Source organism: Maylandia zebra, linkage group LG16 (assembly GCF_041146795.1).
Source record: "Maylandia zebra isolate NMK-2024a linkage group LG16, Mzebra_GT3a, whole genome shotgun sequence".
NCBI classification, from domain to species: domain Eukaryota; kingdom Metazoa; phylum Chordata; class Actinopteri; order Cichliformes; family Cichlidae; genus Maylandia; species Maylandia zebra.
The window spans coordinates 8,326,819-8,349,420 of NC_135182.1; the positions used below are offsets into that span (position 1 = coordinate 8,326,819).

Consider the following 22,602-nt stretch of genomic DNA (forward strand, 5'->3'; position numbering starts at 1 on the left):
TAAGATAAGAGATAACTCTTTATTGTCATTGCACAGTCATACATGGTACAGTAGTACAATGAAATTGGAAAACTGTCCTACGTCGGCACTACATATAACACAACACGACACGATATGACACATCACAACGCAACACAAACAACACAACACAGTATATTAACTTAGTATAAAAAAAGAAGAATAAGTGTATGTGTATTGCACACTAATTATTATTGCACCTTGTTATAAATATAAATATTATTATTGTTATTGTTTTAAACATTGTTACCTCCCCCCTAAAAAAGTCCAGGTAGGTAGCCAGTCAGGTCAGCTATTTACATTGATCAGGGCTATTGCCCTGTTGTAAAAGCTGTCCTTGAGTGTATTTGTTCGGGACCTCAGCAGCCTGAACCTCCTGCCAGACGGCAGCAGCTTAAACACCTGGTGTCCTGGGTGTGTGCAGTCCCGTAGGATGCCCTCTTGAGACAGCGAGTGCTGTACAGGTCCTTCAGGGAGGGAAGAGGATGTCCAATGATTTTTTGGGCCATATTGATGACCCTCTGGAGTGCCTTTCTGTGTGCTGTGGTGCAGCTGGAGAACCACAGACCGATGCAATATGTCAGCACACTTTCAATGGAGCAGCGGTAGAAGACGGTCAGCAGCTCCCTCTTCAGGTCCATTTTTCTGAGGATTCTCAGAAAGTGGAGACGCTGTTGGGCCTTCTTTAAGACCGCAGAGGTGTTAGAGCTCCATTGGAGGTCTGTGTCTATGTGCACACCCAGAAACTTGAAACTGGAGACCCTTTCCACGCACTCCCCGTTGATGCTGACAGGCTGCAGCTCGGACTTCCTCCTTCTGAAGTCAACTACCAGTTCTTTTGTCTTGGTGGTATTGAGGTCCAGGTTGTTATCTACACACCAATCTGACAGCCTCTGAACTTCAGCTCTGTACGCAGTCTCATCTCCCCCAGAGATGAGCCCCACCACGGTGGTATCATCTGCAAACTTGATGACTTTGTTGTCTGGGTGGGAACTAACACAGTCATGTGTGTACAGAGTGTACAGTAGGGGACTCAGTACACAGCCTTGTGGAGAGCCGGTGTTGAGGCTGAGGGCTGAGGAAAGATGAGGCCCCACTCTAACTCTCTGTACACGGTCTGAGAGGAAGTCTCTGATCCAGCGGCAGGTGGTAGAAGGAAGTCCGATTTCCAGCAGTTTAACTATTAGTCTGTCCAGGAGTATCGTATTGAAAGCAGAGCTAAAGTCAACAAAGAGCAGCCTGGCGTAACGGCCCTGCACTTCCAGGTGAGAGATGGTGGTGTGGAGCGTTGTAGCGATGGCATCTTCAGTTGATCTCTTAGCTCTGTATGCGAACTGGAGCGGGTCGAGTGTGGGTGGCAAGCAGGACATGATGTGACGTCGGACCAGTTTCTCAAAGCACTTCATTATAACAGGTGTTAGAGCAACTGGTCGGTAGTCGTTGAGGCTGCTAATGTTAGTACGCTTTGGCAGTGGGACAATTGTGGCTGACTTTAGGCACGGCGGGATGCAGGACTGGGACAGTGAAGTGTTGAAGATCTTAGTGAAGACCCCAGCCAGCTGGTTTGCACACTCTTTTAGGACCTTTGTGGTTACCCCATCTGGTCCGGCGGCCTTCCTGGGGTTCACTGCCCTCAGTGTGCGCCTCACCTCATTTTCCTGCACTATGAGGCTTGGGCTGCTGCTGCTGTCCGATGTTTTTGCTGCTGCTGCCTCTGGTCCCTTCACCTCAAAGCGTGCGAAGAAGTGGTTCAGCTCCTCCGCAAGCTCAGTCAACGTGGTATTGCAAGGTTTGTAGTTAGTTAAGTGCTGAACTCCCTACCATACCTGTCGTGAGTTGTTGGTGCTGAAGTGGTCTTCGATCCTTCTCTTGTACGCTGCCTTGGCCTCTCTGATGCCTCTTTTCAACTCAGATCTGGCTGCACTGTACTGCATACTTTCACCGGATCTAAAAGTGGCGTCACGTTGCTTCAGCAGGACCTGGACCTCTTTAGTCATCCAGGGTTTCTGGTTGGAATACACCCGGAGACGTTTGTCCACAGTGACACTGTTGACACAGAAGTTAATATAGGAGAGCACTGATGTTGTGTGCTCTTCAAGGTCCTGATGTTCGAACACGCTCCAGCTGATGTGATGCACCTTCTGGCCAGGTTTTCACAGTTTTTGTGACTGGGGGGGCTCTTCTCCTAATGGGAGTGTATGCAGGGATCAGCAGCATGGACATGTGGTCTGACAAACCTAGATGTGGTAGAGGGGTTGCTCTGTAGCCTTTTTGGATGTTGCTGTAGGCTTTATCCAATGTGTTTTTCCCCCTCGTTGCACATTTAATATGCTGTTCAAATCTGGGGAATACTGACCTTAAATCAGCATGGTTGAAGTCCCCAGCTATAATGTGCACTGCGTTTGGATGGGAGTTCTGCTGGTTGCTTATTGTCTTGTGCAGCTCCTCCATGGCCGAGTTAGCATTAGCATCGGGTGGTACATACACGGCCGTTACCATGACAACAGTAAACTCGCGAGGTATGTAGATGGGTCTGCACTTCACAGTCAAATCCACACAATTCACATCCATACACTGTGATCATTATAATTAGGTGCTGAATTATATTATAATGAAGTCAAGGCAAGTGGATCTATTCAGAAGAAGCGATGTTCCAGCAGTGCAGATGACGGGTATTTGGTAAAATGAAACATCCTTGCTTTGCAGCCTTCATTTTGTTAGGAAGTCATTTAAATATGTGACACGGTTGCATTGTCTGGTCATTGTTATGTTACAGCCTGTTGCTTTATTTTATGATCTGAGATGCCATCAGACACAAATAGTGAAGACCAAAAAGTTTAATCACACAGATGATCAACTTAAATTACTAACAAAACCTGTTAATGCTAAGGAAGGATTATTTGTAGACTTTTGCTCAGGCCTGGTTTGTAAATTGGCAGTGTGCCCTAGCTCTTCTTGTAGGTCCAGGAGTCGCTAGTATCTGCTTGATTATAACTCCTCATCAAGCCTCCTCTGTCATCAATCTTCTTTCTTTTACAAGGGTTTTAGGAATTGAGGCTTAAAGGACACAGGAGACGAGGTGGCACCACAGAGAGAAATAAGGAAAACTATGATGTGAAGATACTGCTTTATTAGCGACCACACAATCCCAAAGACCTACATCGCACAAAAAGTGGCTTCCTACATGCCTTTAATTGTGGGAGTCACACTGAACACACTGCAGCATTGTAAATAGCCGCAGCTGCTTGGTTAACAGAAGAAGGACAGCAAAGAGCAGCGCTCTAAGGCTGCTACCGTACACAAGCAGCAGGACTCTGCTTACACTCAGCAAATATGAAAAGATTTCCTGGACAGATAGCTTAGCCTCAGCGGGAATACTGTTTACTGTTAACTAGAGGGATCAAGTCACTGCTAAAGTTTGAGAATTGTTTTATGTAAAACCAGAGCTTGACTTTTTTGTGGTAAGATTGGGGTAACCACGGTTACAGCTGTTACAGGTCCTTCAATGAGAAATATTTCTGACTTTGTTTTGTTAGATCTCTAACTGATCTAATTTATCTTCTCCAACGAAGCTGAAATTTCTGAAGCTGTTTTCTAATTTTGACTTTTTTCGGTTCAGTCGCCCTCTGAAGATAGATGGGAGACCCATAATTAAGAGAAAATTCAATATTTTGTGCTATTAACTCATGCGGATCCCCCTAGGCTGTCCCTGCTACTAATAAAAACTGACATTGGAAAAAAAACGAAAAAGTTAGTTCTACTTCCTGTGAAATGGTAAAAATGGCCTGCATTTGTATAGTGCTTTACTCAGTCCCTAAGGACCCCAAAGCGCTTTACACTACATTCACACATTGGCAATGGCAAGCTACGTTGTAGCCACAGCTGACCTGGGGCGCACTGACAGAGGCGAGGCTGTCGGACACTGGCGCCACCGGGCCCTCTGACCACCACCAGTAGGCAAACATGGGGTTAGTATCTTGCCCAAGGATATTTGGCATGCAGCCTGGGATCGAACCACCGACCTTCTGATTAGTGGCTGACCTGCTCTGCCACCTGAGCTACAGCCAATGAAATGATTTTTTTGATCAATTACTCAGCTGTTGATTATGAATATGGCTATTCATATATTTCTGTTGCTCGTACAGCCACCAAATAACTGAGTTCCTTCCCCAACAGGAAGCTTTTTTCTGCTGGTCTTGTTCTTGCGGTCACCACCCACAGTTAGACCCACAATAGGCTGGTATGGATGCACATCACTGCAGAAGGCCCTCCCCTCTCACTTGGTCATGTATTGGTAAAGTCAGTTATTTCAAATTTGAACCATAAAAACAAAACCAAAAGTTTTTGTTTTTGTTTTTTTTAATGTTTGAATGACATTAAAGTTTTTCTCTCACCAAGCTGTCGATCCATCCAAGATATATAAAAAACAAACAAGAGAGATGAAAAAAAATTGGCTGATTTATGGCTGATGCATCATACATTATTAATAACCCACAAATATACTAGTTTTAGTTTAAAAAAAGAAGTGAAGCATGGAGGTTTGCAGAGTATTCCCTTTCCTGGGTTTTTATAGTAATCATGTTCCAGCATCACATGTAAACATGGTTTTTATTTTTTTTTACCTTAGCCCCATTTCTTTCCTAACCCAGTTTATTCTGTGAATGTAAATGTGGAGCGTCTTTGGCTGTTGGTATGTGATGCTGTATCATATCGCAGCGAGCTGTGTCGGGGAGATGTGCTGTGAGGGTTTTTGGATTCAGAGTACAGGCAGCAAATGTTCAGAGGCACCAGGCTGTAGACCAGAACCAGGCCTCAGGACACCTGCTGCTTAAAGAAATAATCTTTATTAACTATTTCTGTGGTATTTATATGAAATACTTTTGTATTACTTCCTGTCAATGGCCACTGAGCCCGGGTGGGTCAAGCATAGGTAACAGATAGATGGATGGACTTGTTCCCACTTTATCTCACCCACTGAAGTCTTAAAGAAAAAAAATGACTCTCTGACATTATCTCCAATTATTCTCTTTACTTTGAATTAAAAACAAGAGCAAACAAACAAAATAGATCGATACAGTTGACATATTAAAGAAATGTGATTGTTACCGTCAAACATCGAATTCCAAAACTGACACTAGTTTATAAAACATAAAAACGTCTCAAAATCAGAGTTACATCTGGATCCAGGTTTGTCTGCATAAGTTTGTCGATGGTCTTTACATCACTGCAACAGTAACAGAATTACACAGACAGCAGCTACTTTAGTGACTCCAGATTTGAAAAAAGTCAAAACCAGGAGTGCTACCACAATGTGTAACACAACAGGCAAACAATATGGTCAAACCACAGAGTCCTTTACACACCATGGCTGCACTTACAAAAAATACAAAGACAGTTGATTCTGAAAACTTTGGCATTTTAGGAAAATTCTCTTTATATATATCCTGGCTTTTATTTTTGATACTTTTGTCCAAAATTCCTAAAACTTTATGAGGATTTTTGCAAAGTGAATGATCACAACATAGTCCAACAGCAGCCTGATCAATCTGACCAAATAAGTACGCAGAGAAAACTTTAATAACTATTATCACAAAATTAAATCCATTTTTTTTATTTGGCCTGATAAAATAAATGACTGTTATATTCCACCTACCCATCAACTCTGTGTATAGAGAGAGATGGACGATACGTGTTGCATGTATAAAACAATGAAATACAACAGAATACAAAATTATTCCTTCACATGAAATTAAAATGGAACAAAGAGAAAAGTTACTTAGTCAGTGGCTCTAGCCTTACTACACCTCTGCTTCGTTTCTTGTGCCTAAATCATCAACCAAACCTGCTAAACATAACCTAGTTAGAGATACTGTAGGAGGGACATAATTTTGTAAAATACTACCAAGTCTTTCCAAATTAAAATTACATTAAACCTTGTTAAAACAGGTTTTCACCAAAACAAAAGAAAAGAAAAGAAAATATTGAAATTATTACCCAACCTTTCTTTTTTAAACCATAATTAACATCTGAGTACCTACAGTTGATTTTGCACTCTAACCTTAGCAAATAAAAAGAAAACATAATTTCACAATGATTGGGATAGAATCCACAAAACAATTTAAATTAAGACCTGGGTTTAAAACAAACTGAATTTAGTCAGGAATTCATTGTTTCTGTATTATTGTTGGCTTAATTAGCCACTTAGCTATTCTCTCCCACGGGGCCCAAAACTGACAGTTCCAGAGCTCATACTTCTCTTATTTCATTACTGTTGTTTACAAGCAGCCTCGCTACTCTGATCCTAAATCTTTTATCGGTTCTCTTACATCTGCTGTTGGAAAAACAGGTGAGGCAAACAGTAACTAACCCGGCTACATCCTTTAGTAGAAAAATCATTTCCCTCTTTCAAACAGCAGACCTGACAGTCACTCTGTGTGATATGTAGAGCAACAGCTATCACATCTTTAACCTTTTTTTCTTTCTCTGAGCTCCCTTTAACTTTCTTGGTGGATGTGAAGAATTCTACATCAGTATGATATTGCCAGTTCTTCAGAATGGAATGACTTAGAGAAGAAAATTTAAATGAACCAACCAACAAACAAAACGTATTAGCTTGTAAAATTACAAGCCAATACCATTTTGTAACTTTCTATTACAGTCCACTTACAAAAGCCAAGCTAATATTTGGAGGAACTATTAATATTAAACTTTAATAAGTTCAGATACATTCAGCTTTTACTCCCACCTCTGCTTCGGGTTGCCTTTGCTTTCCAGCACTCTTGTTAACCCTGTTCTGCAGCATCTCCTGTTATTTGATTGGTCTCAACAATTTGTCTACAAGGAAAAAAGTTGTTGCTTATGAATGCTGATAACATCAATGTCTCATACAGGTCCCACAACGCTGAGCATGTTTAGCCTAATAACAAATTTATTGTTTCACTGTGGCTTTGTACCACAGAAAAACATCATCCAACACCATATTTCATTTTATTACAACGAAGTGAATTGTACATCTGTGCAGGGGCTTCTAAAAAAATTCAATATCCTCTGTCTTTATAGAGATTTAGTAATCTTTAAAATTAAATTTCAACCACTGAGTATAATGATGCTGTTTTCATATGAGCAGGTATTGATGGTTTTCTAACACTTTAAAAATCACTGGCTGTTTAGTCACAATGCAGAGCAGAACCAGAGAAGCTGTCTGATGCAGAAGATCTGCTCCACAAAGGGGTTAAAATAATGCTTTTCATATGAGGCATAGATAGGTGTCCACAAAACACCTGACATGTTAAACTGCAACTGATTCATTACTTTGATGATGACTTCTCAACTCCAAGGACTTAATTTTTGTTAAACAGCTCTTTTTTCAACATCCTCTCAGTGTATAAAACCACTGAAACAGCAATGTGTTAAAAAAGGTGCATTCTTTTTGCTCTCATTATTCATTGAATCTTTGCCATGACGATGCCATCTGTTTCATCTAGTCTAATTTAAATTGTTGAGTAGGTGTGTGTTTTAACTGCATAACATATGCAACACCATTTATTTAGTCAATGGAGCTTGCAAAGAAAAGCGTCTGGACTTCTTTAAGTTGCTTGAAGACGTTTCACTTCACATCCGAGAAGCTTCTTCAGTTCTAAGGTCAAATGGTGGAGAGTCCCAGATTTAAACCTAGTGGGAGTATCCCCCGCAGAGGGACAAAAGGACCCCCTGATGATCCTCTAATCGCCTGAGCCAAGGTGTGAAACTGGGTGTGGGTCCTAATCAGTCAGGGTTTCGGGTGAGCTCATAGTGAAACCTGGCCCCACCTTATCATGCGAATTCCATTTATTTACTTTCCTTTTGTCCTTTCCTTACACCTGGTTAGTGACTTTTGGTGGGATATTGGGTGCAGTATTAAAAGACAGTGACTTACTTAAAGGTACCCTGCAAAGATTTTGGCTCATGGTAAAGTAATACATAACTATGTAATACGACACTGATGGTCGTGCTATCAGTGGGAGTTCCCATATTCTAGGTTTTTAACCAGTAGGTGAAATTATTTAGCTCTCACAGTGACTGCTGCTGAGGCTCATTGGGACCTGCACTAACTGAAAAGTTGGGTTCTGCTAATACTGTGTCATTCTGGCCTCTTTGAAACAAGCTCATAAACAGAGTGGGTTTGGTAAGAACTGCTGAACATAACTGGTGTTTGTTTTAAACACAACTCCACAGGGCACCTTAAACTGATTCCTTACTCCTTACATAGTGATGCTTGGTCAGAAACTTCTTCTACTCTAATTCTAATAGTGGGTGCACCATCTTATCTTCATTTTCAGTTGGATTTAAATGGACTAAACACCACAGGATTACTTTTACCTTCAGGCTCATTATTGCCTGATCCATACATTGATGGACTCCGGGTAAACCGTACCAGGTGGCACTTTGCAAAAGCAACATTAAAGGGATATCCAGGGTGTCAAAATCGGAATCCATGTGGTCCAGACCAAACATCACTATGTGATGAGTTAAGGGTGAGACAAGGTTGGTGTGTGCATTCATAGTGCAGACAGTGATTTTTTACAATTTTAGACCAAGCCCATGCAAGTGTCAGGCACTGAGACTGAGTCTGAAACGCCGCTCCAAATATTTCCTGGCAATAAATCCATGGTGCAAGCTCACCTTCATGCACTGTTCCAGCTACTTTCCTCCTTTCACATCCTTCTCCTCATATTAGCAAAAACAGTAAAAAACAAAACACACTAGATAGTATATAAGCATTTTTTTTTTTTGGAAATGTCATCATAAAAATGCCAGTGTGCACGGATAGTTTGGCTTGAACATAATATAAACTATGACCTTTACAGTGGATACAACTGCACTTAAATACACTTTTTCCTGCCAATCAAATGTCTCCTACTCTGCTGTACTCATCCTGCACCATGTCAGCTTCAGTAATCATCCTCTCATTTGCATATAAAATCTATTTAACCTCAACAGTCATATACATTTATTCACAAATGTGCACAAAATACAAATATAGATTCATTTATGGATTCTCTCTAATTACTGAATGTCTGCCTCAGACATGTTCTTCCTTTTGTTGTTTTCAACATAAAATACAGAAGCAGCAGAAGTTTTTTTTTCATCCCCTTTTGACAGCTTCATCTGACCTCTGCAAGTGTCTGGAGTTCTGGTGTATTTAGGCTCGTCCTGGTTCTTCCTCCTCCCAACACTATCATCTGATAAGGTGGCAGGAAATCCAGTCTAATCCCCACTGATCCACCCAAAGGTATGATAGAAGGTAGACACCACATGACTGATGCCAGGGAGCTGGCAAAATGAAGGGGCAGCTGAGGTTAGAGCAGCTGAGCATCCATGGAAAATGTAGTTATGTGAACAATGTCTGACTTTTTCACCCTTGTTGTCCAAAGTGTTGTAACAAAATAGAACTGTTTTGTTGGGATGTGCCCAACTGTGTTTCACATCATCCACACGGACGGTACCGTCTTTTCATCTCTCTGATTTGGCTCTCAGACTGGAAGATAACGTTCAAAGATTGTTTGGTGAAAAAAAATTAATTGATATGTTTGTCAAGAGTAATTTTGTCTTTTGCGGCAGTGTACAAAAGATTCTGAAAGAGCAGCGAGCCTGAAGATGGGGATGATGATCTGTGATGCACATGCTTGTTTACAACATTTTTGAGGAGCAATCACAGACCTTGTTCACCTGATCTGTTGATGAAGCTGTGTGAATCTGAGGAAACTGTTGTGGAAATGTTGAGCATTTAAAGGCTTCTTCTGCTTTTTCAGTGACCTCTGTATTTCTGAACCCCTGACTTTGAGGCACATTGTCTTTGGCACTTAAAATCTCAGACCCTACACTGTAACCACAGAGGGGGGAAACTGAAATTGCTTGCACTGGATTGGCCTTTAACCAGGATTTTGTTTCAGTTTCTTACACACAGCTCTCGTCTTTGTCTCCCTGGCTTTTGTTCTGCCTGGATTTTTTCATCTCCTGCCCAGGAGAAGAGAACTCTTTTGCTCCACTGCTACAATGCGCCACTCCATTTCCTAACTTCCCGATGTCTCCCAAAGGTAGCTGGGTGGAGCTGTAAGCCAGTGGGGGGATGGTGTTCACCAGTATAAGCTGAAGAGGTTTCTTCTCTGGCTGGTACTGGCAGCGAACGTATCGCAGAAACGCGGCGCGGTACGTCTTATTGAATAACGTGTAGACCAGTGGGTTGACTGCAGAGGACAAGTAGCCTACCCAGACGAAAACATTCAGCAGACCTCCCATGACTCCCGGGTCACAAACGTCAGGTTCACACACCACCACCAGCACATTGGTGATGAAAAACGGGCACCACATAACCACAAAGAGAAAAAACACCACCCCAAGGACCTTTGAAGCCTTCTGCTCGTTGCTGATCGACTGCATGGTGCGGCGCCCAAAGAGAGAGCCAGATATGCTCCCGCGGGCACCACCCAGCCCGCCGGTGCTCCCTCTGCCTGTGGCGTCACGGCTTATCGATCGCCTGAGGAGTTTCTCGGAGGACAAAGATGTTTGTGGAAAGAAGCTCAAAGTGAAGGTAGTGCTCCATTTGGGCCGTGGGACCAGCTGGTCCAAGCAGAGGGTGGCTTCGTTCTGCAGGGCGTTGATGGTCAGGAAATAGGTGACGACCATGATGGTGAGGGGGATAAAGAAGGCCACGAAGGAGCCGACCAGCACGAAATTGTTATCTGTCAGCAGACAGCTGCCATCTTTGAAGACCTTGGAGTGGTCTCTGAGACCCAGCACAGGAATCGGCATTGAGATCCCTACAGAGAAAGACAACAGCAGAGACATGAGGAGAATATTACAATTAGATAACAACCTCTATGATTCATGTAGATATTAGTGTTTGTGTCTGTACCAGAGGAGATTAGGGTCGGCTGGTGAGAGGAAACCTGGCTTTGTGCAGCAGTGGATGGATTTTCACATGAGTTTAAGTTTTATAGTCATAAATCAAAACTATTATCGGAGCACACTGATTTGCAGGCTTTATCTGTGTAAACAAGCAAAACTTTTTTGGCATAGAGACGCTGAAAAAAGTTCACGTCCCACAGCCCACGGTTTCTATCACTCATTAACAATAAAACAAAGATCCAAGTTACTTAACCTCCTAAGACCCGAACTCTTTCATGGCATGCATTTTAATTTTTTCTTTGCTATTTGGGTTGATTGGGACCTGATGAATGTAAAAACAAAGAATTACCAGATTTTTTGTTTGATTACCTAATTTTTATTTCTGAGACAAATGAGATCCACATATGAGGACATTGGTTTTAAATCTTGATAGAACAGTGGCAGTATAATGTCCTGGTAAGTGGATATCAGGCCCTTGTAGAGAAAAATTAAGTATTTTCATCCAGACATCCAAAAATGTGATGTCCACATATGTGGACGCCAGGTCCTAGGAGGTTAAAGCTCAGCTTTTTTTTCCTTAAGAAAATGACATCCAACTTCACGTCATAGAACTACACCTGTGGTGGCTCCTTGTCTCACTCCAGGACCCTGCCCCACAGTTTGAAACCACTGATTTAGCAGAAGTACTGTATACACACAAACAGTGTGTACATATATTTCACATATATTAAATCAAAGGTTTATGTAGTCAAATAATTGTTTGTTAAGTAAAATATAGACTGAATGTATACCAATCAAACACACTTATTTGACCAGATTCCATTAACTTTAACATTTCACGTTGCAATTATGTAACAAAATTACATGGATTACATTTAAATGTAATCAAATTACTTTAAGTCAGATCTTTGAGCTTAAATATTTCTTTTGAGTGGAGCTCACCAGTCTGCTCTATTTCACCGCACGGACACAACAGTTGGACCATATCTGTTCCCAAATAAAGGCGTCAAATTTTCCATTAAGTTTGCAGCTAAAACAATTTTTTCCATTTTTCTGTCTGTCACAGTGTGGGAGGAAAGTGCAGGTTTGCCTCCACCTTACTCCTGTGGGCTGAATCTGAGGTTTGACAGTGTTTCCTTCTCCCTCTGTGGCTGACAGTAGCAGTTCACCTTGCATACTTGCCCATTTTATTACCCGATATACATCGGCTTTAAAACGTTTAACGGTGAACTTCCTTTATTGTTTTGGGTTATTTGTTCTTTTTAATTGTCTGCAGGGGCTTTGGCAGTCACACGTTGTGATAAATGTAATAAGAAAATGTCTAAAAAAGGTTTTGGATGATACTAGCAGGAACTGGGTAGAAGGAGATAAACTGAGCAATCTCCCACACGCCATGTTCTCATTACCGGCTCATAACAAATAGAAGGAAAGTGACAGAAAGAGACAGAGATAGAGCGGGGAGAGGAGGAGGGCGAGATGGTTGGAGATGGACGGGCGCAGCGAAGGTAGACTGAAATTGTTGCTGCACATTAGGAGCAGGAGGGTCAAAGATGGATAATTCTCATTAAGTTTGGCTGGTTTGACAGAAAACTGGTTTCGGTGCTTCACTGTGAAGCTTTGCAGCCCTCATAAAAGAGATATTTACTCCCATCCCAGTCGGCCTTCGTCTTGCTTTATTCTCAAGAGAAAGATGGTGCAGAAATGATCAGCCAGTTAATCAGTTTATTGACAACAGTCATGAATGTATAATTTTGAAACGTGAAACAGAAACACCATGACAACAGTGTTTCTGGAACATAGAGGAACATACAGCTGCCTGCTTCAGGGAGCGTGGGTGGGTGGACTGTCATCCTTCTACTTTAAAAGTATCGATGGTATTGTATTTAAAGCTGCAAATGCTGTAGTACAGTTTCAGAAGGTGCTCTGCATTACAAAACACAACAATGACAACAGCAAAATCAGTAAGATACATCATCTGGGAATTGTATTAAAGCAGTTGTAGTAACTTTGAGCTGTTGCTGGCTCTGTTGGTCCTCTAGAAAGCACAAAGGACTGTAAAAGATTTGGTGACAGTCCAAAGAGCTGTACATATTTCATGAGTGTTTATGTTTTATTTGTGTAAAATCTGAAATGAAAAAAAAAATCTGTTTTTACAGCTGCTTCAGATACTAAAGTTTGTTTGTTTTTTGACTGAACAGCTTTGAAGATCTTTGAAGAGTGTGCAGTCTAATAGGCAGCTTTAGAGGTTGTGATAACCTGAGCGTGATTATGATGATAATACAACAGGACGTTGTGCCTTTTTGCAGCCTTTTTGTCTCTTTCCACCTGGACTTTACTATGATGCTTTTGATTCCTTGTTTTGAACTTTTGAACTTGTTACAATGTAATGTTGAAATTCTTGCAACGTCACTAAAACAACACTAAAACACTAAAAACAAAAGCTGACCAGTTATTTGGAAATATACTGTGGTGTAGTATTATCATCAGTGACAACGATGAGGCCGCCTACAGGGAGGAGGTGGATCGTCTGGCTGAGTGGTGTGACAGAAACAACCTGCTGCTTAACACCGAGAAGACCAAGGAGCTCATCGTGGACTACAGGAGGAATGCTGACCCACATCCACCCATCCACATTAAGGGGACGGCTGTGGAGCGTGTGAGCAGCTTCAAGTTCCTGGGAGTCCACATCTCCGAGGATCTCACCTGGACGACCAACTGCTCCAAGCTGGTCAAGAAGGCTCACCAGCGCCTCTTCTTCTTGAGGACTCTGAGGAAGAACCACCTGTCCTCAGACATCCTGGAGAACTTCTATCGTTGCCATAGTGAGAGAGCATCCTGACCAACTGTATAACAGTCTGGTACGGGAACTGCTCTGCCTCGGACCGGAAGGCGTTGCAGAGGGTCGTGAAAACTGCCCAGCGCATCGCCGGAGCACCACTTCCTGCCATAAAAGACATCTACAGGAAGCGGTGTCTGAAAAGGGCTGGGAAAATCATCAAAGACCCCAGTCACCCATCACATGGACTCTTCACCCTCCTGCCCTCTGGGAGGCGCCACAGGAGCCTCCGGACTAAGACCACCAGGTACCGGAACAGCTTCTTCCCCACAGCTGTCAGACTCCTGAACTCTGCCTCCTGACATCTGACCCACGTTAAACTCATAGACAGAACATACACACACACACACAATGGACAACTGTACCCTCAAACACACAATAATAACATGGACTGAACCACCACTCACAACCACTAGCACTTTATATAGCCTCTGTAGAAATTATCTACACCCTCACTTATCTTAACTGCACTACTGTATAGCTCTGTAATAATCATTCTGTACATATGATAATTTTTAATCCTACAACTGTTTACAACTTGCATAGTTCCCATTTCTGTATAACAGTATATCTCAGATTCTGTAAAGTTATTTATTTCATATTCTGTATAGTTTTTCATATTTATATCCTGTTCATAGCCTGTACATACCTATAGTTATAGAATATTCACAACATACTTCATACCGTGTACATTATAACATACCATAATAGACCCATTTCTGTAATATATTTACATATCTATATTATTGCTAATATATATTATAATATACCTATATCACTAAAGCACTTCTGGATGGATGCAAACTGCATTTCGTTGCCCTGTACCTGTGCATGTGCAATGACAATAAAGTTGAATTCTATTCTATTCTATTCTATATAATCAAATAAAGTTACTCATGTCCAGGTATTAACAAATTAATACCCATTATCCATTGCCTACTCCCATAAAAGTTTGGTTAATGAAAGTAAAGTAAGTAAGTAAATCTTGCTTCCATTATCTCACTTTTACTTCTCTACAAACATCTTAAAGTACGTTTAAAAAGAATGAAGACTATCTATATAAAATATGATATTGTTCTCTTAAAAGGAGTTTTGGACTCTCGTCATGTCTTATTGTGGTTGATTTTGATCTCTTTGCCATTTAATCTCTTCATATAATTTTTATGTAGTTTAGGTTGAGTTTGTCAGAGTCTTTAACTTTTGGTCATTTCTGGCATGTCTTATTGCTTGATTAACCTTCTAATGAGAAACATTAAAGATGGATTTTACCCAGAGCCGCCCTGACACTTTGGGCCCAAGACTCTTACGTAGCAGGCCTGTCCCTCCGTGACAAATGCAAACTCAGACACGCTCACAATGTTTGATTGAGAGCTGAAGAGTGCTTTTAGACTCGAGGCTCACAGACAAGCATGATATGGCATCTGCTGTGCCGTTATTAAACTCCATGGTGATAACATTCGGGCTAAATGTCGATGTGCTATCAAGCTCCTCATTACAAAATTACGTTTTGTAGGTGAGTAGAGGCTGTCTGCTGTGGATATGTGGCTTTGTATGTTTTTAAAAAGCAGGTGATTAGGCACAGACGTATTTTTCATCATTACTGTGGAGCGGTTAGGCAGCTGACGGACTGAAGGTGTCAAAGAAAAAGAAACACTCAAAAACAGAGCTGGATTCAAAGAGAAAGGAAATATCATTAGTAACTTTAAATTGCTGTCTGCTTCATATCCAGCCGATCAAACGTTATTTGTCGAGGTGACGGTGATACAAGTCCCTGGATTAATTTTGTTCTTCAGATAAGTCCCTCAAGCATCCATCACACAGAATCACAGAAATCAAAAGCTAGTTGTTGTTTTTTGTGTTTTTTGGCCTCCTTCTCTTGTCCCTGATGGCAAACTCAACACTGAGGACATGAACCAAATCGGTCAGGAAATAATATCTCAGAGGTGGAAAAGAAGATGAAAGACGATCAAGTGGGAGAAAACAGAGGGGAGGGAGACACAAAGGAGATGAAGAAGAAGAGAGAGATGATGGAGAATGCTTCAGTCTGGAAGTATAAATCAAGACATTTAGGAGAATCAGTGCAGCCTGAAATCTGATTGGAAAATGCTTCAAACAGCTGGTTTGTGCTTAGAACTCTGAAAGCAAAAAAACGATGACTATAAGCTTTTTATTGTACTGCATTCATCTGATAAAAGCAGTGATTTCTTTTAGTTCTCTGTACCTGCTTTAACTGCGAGGTGTGGAGGTGGAATGAGCTGTTAGATTAAGGAACAGGGGACTATTTTTCCTGCCAAGAAACAACTTTGCTTAGATGTGCATTAGAATTTATATGGGCCTACATAACTGATAAAAAGATTTTATAAGAAATTTGTCACTGGGGATTAGGAAACTGAGATCTGTAGAAATAGAAAGACACAAAGAAGCTTACAGGAAACTTGCTTGGGGCACTTTCTTACGTGTTGTTATATTGTATAATATCTGTTTGGTGCAAATACACACAAAAAAGGAAAAATCATCAATTTACCAACGAAGAAGAGGGATTTAGGAAGCAGCGTGAACAGACTGCAAATACAGAAAAGACAAAATAGCACAAAATTTAAAAAAAAAAAAAAATCAGTTTTTTCATTGCTTGAATTATTCCCATTAATAGCTGCTTACATAATATGAACATCATTATATGAATTAACAGATGCAGCCGCTTAAAATGGCTCATCCCTGACAGGACAATGATGGATGCCTGATGTAGTCCTGACCGATTACCGGCTGATAGATGAGCGTAATATCAATTTAAAAACCACCACTAAATAACAGGAAGGAAAACCTTAATATTTATGGAAGTCACATAGTAGTAGACTGCATTTATTGTAAACAACAATTTAGGCTCAATAAAAAATGAAGTTCTACCAGTCTCAGAAATAAACTCCACATCTGGTTTGGGATCTATGAGGAGGCTTGTGTGCAAGAATATTATTTTTCTGTATTTAATTTACTTTTAAATTGTATCTATGAATGAGGAACTGTTTACTGGAAATAGTTTTGGTGATTTGCAGAGTAAAATGGTAAATGGCCTGTATTTGTATAGCATTTTTCTAATCCCTAAGGACCCCGAAGCGCTTTACACAACCAGTCATCCACCCATTCACACACTGGTGATGGCAAGCTACATTGTAGCCACAGCCACCCTGGGGCGCACTGACAGAGGCGAGTAAATGTCTGAATGGTCAAACTAACTGTAAAGTTTTATCCATTTGATTTAAGGGTTTTTTAAAAAAATATATTTTAATGGGTGTAGAGGTTCACAATGAAAGCTATTGCAGAATGTGAAATTCATTTCAGTTTTATTTATATAGCATCAAATCAAAACTGTGGCCTCAATGCTTTATGTTATTAGGCAAAGACACCGTACAATAATACAGAGAAAATCATCTATAGCTGACAATCCAAGTCAAAGGTTTTTTGAAGAATGCGGCATTTCTTGGTTACACTCTGCAGTTGAGTGAAAGGGGTGTGTTTATAGTGGAAAGCAGATACGCCCCAAGGAATGAAGGGGAGAATCCCTGTTGGCTGACTGTTGGCTAACCTCTGGTTAAAGCCGGCAACTTTGAATGGCAGTATCTATTGTTGATGAGACGTCAAAAGGACCACAGATGAAACTACAGGAATACTACAATCAGAACTGAAAGAGCTGAAGAAATGTAGCAGATTTACAACCATTTAATAACTTGCATGCGTTTTATCTCTATTATTTGATACCAGATGTTCCACAAACTTGTGTTGTAGGATCATATATTTTGAATTATGATAGCATATTTATCTTCACTCAGTGCTTGGGTAAATTTACAAGGATAAGCTCTAACTCCAGTCAACATGCAGCTGTTTTTGAAACACCTGCTTGTTCATCTAAGTAGGGAATCATAAGATAAGATAAGACTTTATTGATCCTACGATGTAGAAATTTTTGCATTGAAAAACAAATTAAGTGCAGTGCATACAATCCTGCAGATGCAGGTCAGGAGCTGCAGTCTATGTTCATATCATGAGAATGTAGAGAATGTGATCTGAGTGAACTCGGTGAATTTTCTACTGTTTTTGTGTGTTTACAAAGCAGTCCATAGAGCTGCAGTTCTACAGATGGAAAAAACTTTTGTTAGTTTTCTGTCTGGAGCTGAAAGAAAGGCTACTGTAGCACACATTCAGCCTCGAGGCAAATGGGCTACTAAGGAAGATATTGGGTTTCTCTTCTCTTGTGAAAATGATCAACCTTCAGAGAGCTGAATTCAAAGACACTCACACAACCTTTTTACTGCTGGTTTCTTTGATCTGTGAGTCTTGATTTGTTTGCCATAGAGGTTTGCAGATGTGTCGTCCGTTTGAGCTGTTTGTGTCTGTTTTTGGCTAAAGTGCTGCTATGAGATGATTCAAATGGAGAAAATCCAGTGCTCTGCTCTATCAGAGCCACTGAGGATATAGTGATGAATATGAAATCAGTGATTCATCACTGGTGATAGTCAAAGCCATGAGTAGTATCAGTAGTCATTACCACATGAGTACTCATGGGCCAGACCTCACCCATCTTTATACTTGACCTTAATTTTGGTGAAATACACAGTTAAAATAGATTTTGATCACACTATCCACAATAGAGTCAAAAGTACTTTAATGTGTAGTTTTACTGTAGGCATCTCATGAACATACACTCACACATTCAAATCAAAAGCACATGACATTTCTTTCCTTTGTTATTTTGGACTTCTTACGAAATTTTCTTCAGTTTGAGAAATTTCAAGAAAGTTGTGATCCTGAAGTTAACCCAGAACCAACTAGTTCAATAAATGCTGTTTCTGGGCCAAAGAAGAAGATCAGGTTCTCAATCATATAAAAGAGGAGTAGATAAAGTACTGTAGATTGTAAACCTATACAAATATAGATATTATCTTGAGACTGAAAAATAATGCAACCACAACCACATGAGGGTTTTTTTCTTCCTGCCAGCCGTCAGCTCTGTGTTGTAGCCAGCAGACTCTGTTAGTTAGATGAGGGTTTGTTCACATCACAGCAGCAGCTCTAGATGGATTAGAGTCTTATTTCCTGCTGTAAATATGTTGACATTCAGTACTGGAAGACACCAGGATGACAAGTGGCTACAAAATTGGCAAACATGTCGTGGTGACAAAGACTCTGGTCTTTGCTGTTGGCTTTAATTAGTCAATTTTTCACAAAGAGCTGGCAGCATCCAAGTCATGTTATTCTTCTGTTAAATCCATTTTAATTCTGACCTTTGAATGGGCCTGTTTTCTATCTTCATGCACGGGACTGTGCCATTCATGTCTCCAGACGTGAATGTTTATTTTGGATCTTTCTGCAGCGCCCTGGATCATAATCTCTTTTTAATGAAATTAATTTTACTATTGGTACAGTAAGCTGCAATATGACAAAGACAACAGTAAACTGCACTTAAAGGAAAAGTTGAAGGGTATGGAGGAAGTATACTGAGGCTTTTCCCTTTCAAACTGAGAATGAGATAAATGTCACTTATTTGAGCTTAGTGTAAGTCTAAGTTCTTGGGTAATGTTTTCATGAATGTTACAAAAACGAAAATTTGAAAATTCTATTGTTTTCTATTTAACAGATGAAAGGTTTTCAGGTTCTCCACAGTTCAGTGATTGCTTTGTCCCAGTTCTTTTGCAGCAGGTTTTGAAATTTGACAAAATTAACATAAGTAAAGCTCACTGATTAAACAAAGATGCATATGTCCTGTTTTGGTGAAATTATGCAAACTGTAGGCTCAGTTTTTTGTTCTTAGATAAAAAAGAGAAGGACCCGGTGTGGTCTTCAGCTGTTGTGCATTGAGAGATGCTCTTCCAAACAACAAGTGGTTATTTGAATTACTTTTGCCTTCCTGTCAGCCCAAATTCTCCTCTGAGCTCTGGTAACAATAGGGCGTTTGTGCCAAGACAACTGCCTCTCACAGGATATTTTCTTTATTAGGCCAGTCTGTGTAAACCCTACGGATAATTGTGCAGGAAACTTTCAGTAGCTCAACAGTTTCTGAAACAATTTATGACATTCTTAAGTAACTCTGAATTCCACAATCAGAGTCACCTAAATCCCCTCCGTTCCCCTATTCTGATGCTCTGCCTGATCTTAACCATCTATATGCAATTAGTTTGTGCCAAGTTGCTGAGCACTTGGACACTAGCAACTGTTTATAAGTGATGTAAATGTTTTGCATTTAACTGTATGTTGTTTACTTGAAATGCAGTCTCTTCCGCTCACTCTGAAGCTTTCTGCCTCGTGATCATTTATTCACATAATATCAGGTAAGAGCCCCAGCAGGAGGTAAAGCAGCAAAAACAAAAGAAGACTTCAGTACTGAGTGACGCAGATGTCTTCTCTCTGACTTCACTGAGCGGAAAAGGGAAAACAAGCCTCTCAGGAAATGGTCTGTAATAAATGTGGTTTGTGTCAAAATATGTTTCCACCCCAGTGAATCAATATTTGTGGTGTTCATGCTTAACAGGCAATGCTAGAAATTCATGAGTCTTTAAAGTTGTTTGTCCCATACAAGCAGATGGAGTCTCACTTTTACGAATGTCTCACACATCAACTGCTGTTACAAGGAGATACATCTGGCCTGTTTCCAACATCCCTGTCTCACTTCTCATTTCTGTTTTGTCACCTAACACTTTTTTCTATACATTTCTCCTCTTTGATATAATCTCCACTTTCATTATAATAACCATGTTACAGACTGTGGCACCTAAATTGTTTGTTATTGCACAAATCTTTTTGTAATTGCATTTTGTTAACTTTTGACTGTTTTTGTTTTATACCTTGTAAAGCACTTTGTGATCTTTTATCTAGAAATGTGCTATATAAATAAAATTTTACTTTTTACTTACTTACAAACAATGTGCTGATTGTTATGCAGTAGCTCATCTGCATAAGGTAACCTGCTTATACATCATATCAATACTCTTTCTATCCAGTTTTCAGGTGCATTTTGAGTTCAAACCCTGATGCTGAGATTCTGAAAGTATTTTCATTTCAAATTCTAATAATCTTTCAGGCTTGGTTAAATACAGTGTTTTGACAAAGTACAATGAAATCAGACTGAGTGAATATATTATGCTCGTGAACCATGTAAGTGACACATAAAGGGAAGCTTCCCCTTCTCCCTGGCAAGCTTAGCAGCTGACCTACATAGCCCATATTGCTTGGGTAGCCATTCACAGACAGAAAATGAAATGTTAGACAAACATAAATTAGAACACTAGGCACTTTGTTCTAAAAGGTTCTGATTCCACTTCAAGATACTCTCTGGTATAAATAGATAACTATGCACTCATAAAATAGAGCTTGAATAATTTTACCTTATATAAGGAATTTCCCAAGCAAAATATATGTAGCGCTGTACAAATGTTTTAAACCACCCCTGATTTAGGCCATGACTGAGTGTCCCACTGTGTGTTTTTCTAACCAGGTGATGCTTTTATTGGATTGGCAGCGCGTTTGGGATTATTGTCATGGTGAAAAATGAAGCCGATTCCAATCAGACACTTTGCAGACAGTATTGCATGGTGGATCTGGCAGTACTTCTCTGCACTTGTAATTCTATCAATTTTAACAAGATGTCCAACACCACTGGCTGAAAGTCAGTCCCAAATTATGACAGAGCTTCGAGGTGTTTTACAGATGGCTGTAGATGCTCAGTGTTGTACCTCTCTCCTCCCAGTGTTGGGAAGGTTACTTTTAAAATGTATTCCATTACAGATTACAGAATACATGCCCCAAAATGTATTCTGTAACGTATTCCGTTACGTTACTCGATGAGAGTAACGTAACGGAATACTTTGGATTACTTAATATGTTATCATGCTTTTTACAACAACGTGAATGTAGTACTATTGCTGTGATTTATTACTATTACTGAAGGTCCGCGGCTCCGAACTGTAGTAAAGGGACCTCTGACTAATATGGCGGGGTCCCTATCGGCTCGTAGCCGAAAACTAGCTTTACTTTGTTGTGTGGGTCAACTGTACTTGCGAGAGACAGAGAGAGGCGTTGAAAGGCTGCTCCAACGGAACTTATTGTTTCGGAGGAAAACACGAACACAGCGTACAGTCGAGTCTTAATAGCTTACTTACAACTGGGCTCGTCAGGCACTCTTCTTGGCTGCAGTGGTTATTATTATATTTACATGCTTCCAGCTCCCGTTTCTGCTCGATGACAACTTGTACTTTTCCACTCGCCTTTTTCTCCCTTTTCGCGCTCACAGACACATAACGGGTATGGCAGTCCATTCTCCCTGCAGCACGGACTACACTGCCCATGATGCTACATTCTTTAGAGCTATGCTTGTAGCATTCTGCCTGTTAGCTTAGCACACAACAACAACAAAAAGCCGCTCTCTCACCCAGGAAACACGCAGAGAGAGAGCGTCACCCAGTAACCATGGCAACCGTAACGCTGCCACCTGGAACAACAGAACGTAGCTGTCAAACAAAACCCAAACAGTCCTGACCCGCGACAAAATGAAACAGGAAAGTACCGCAGTGTAATCCATTTATTTCAACAAAGTAACTGTATTCTAAATACCACCTTTTTAAACGGTAACTGTAACGGAATACAGTTACTCATATTTTGTATTTTAAATACGTAATGCCGGTACATGTATTCCGTTACTCCCCAACACTGTCTCCTCCTCTCTCCTCTGTACATAATACTGATGCATTTATTATTAAGGTTTTTTACATCAAGGAGGAACGATTATGTGGTGATTCAGTTTTAACATTAACTCTTCAAAAAAACTGTTCATGCCCAATTCAATGGCTGCTCTCAGGATTAAGTCAGCACAGCGA

The 22,602-nt window shown here is 40.5% G+C and overlaps 1 protein-coding gene across 1 annotated transcript in view; it reads right to left on the bottom strand.

Moving 5' to 3' along the window:
• Positions 1 to 5,018: 5,018 nt before the first annotated feature.
• The window catches only part of htr2aa (5-hydroxytryptamine (serotonin) receptor 2A, genome duplicate a), a 101,413-nt gene continuing 83,829 nt past the window's right edge, over positions 5,019 to 22,602 (bottom strand). The window contains exon 3 of the mRNA XM_004566298.3: positions 5,019 to 10,817. Within this exon, the coding sequence (XP_004566355.3) occupies positions 9,955 to 10,817 (863 nt within the window). The 3' untranslated portion in view covers positions 5,019 to 9,954. The remainder of the gene's footprint in view (positions 10,818 to 22,602) is intronic.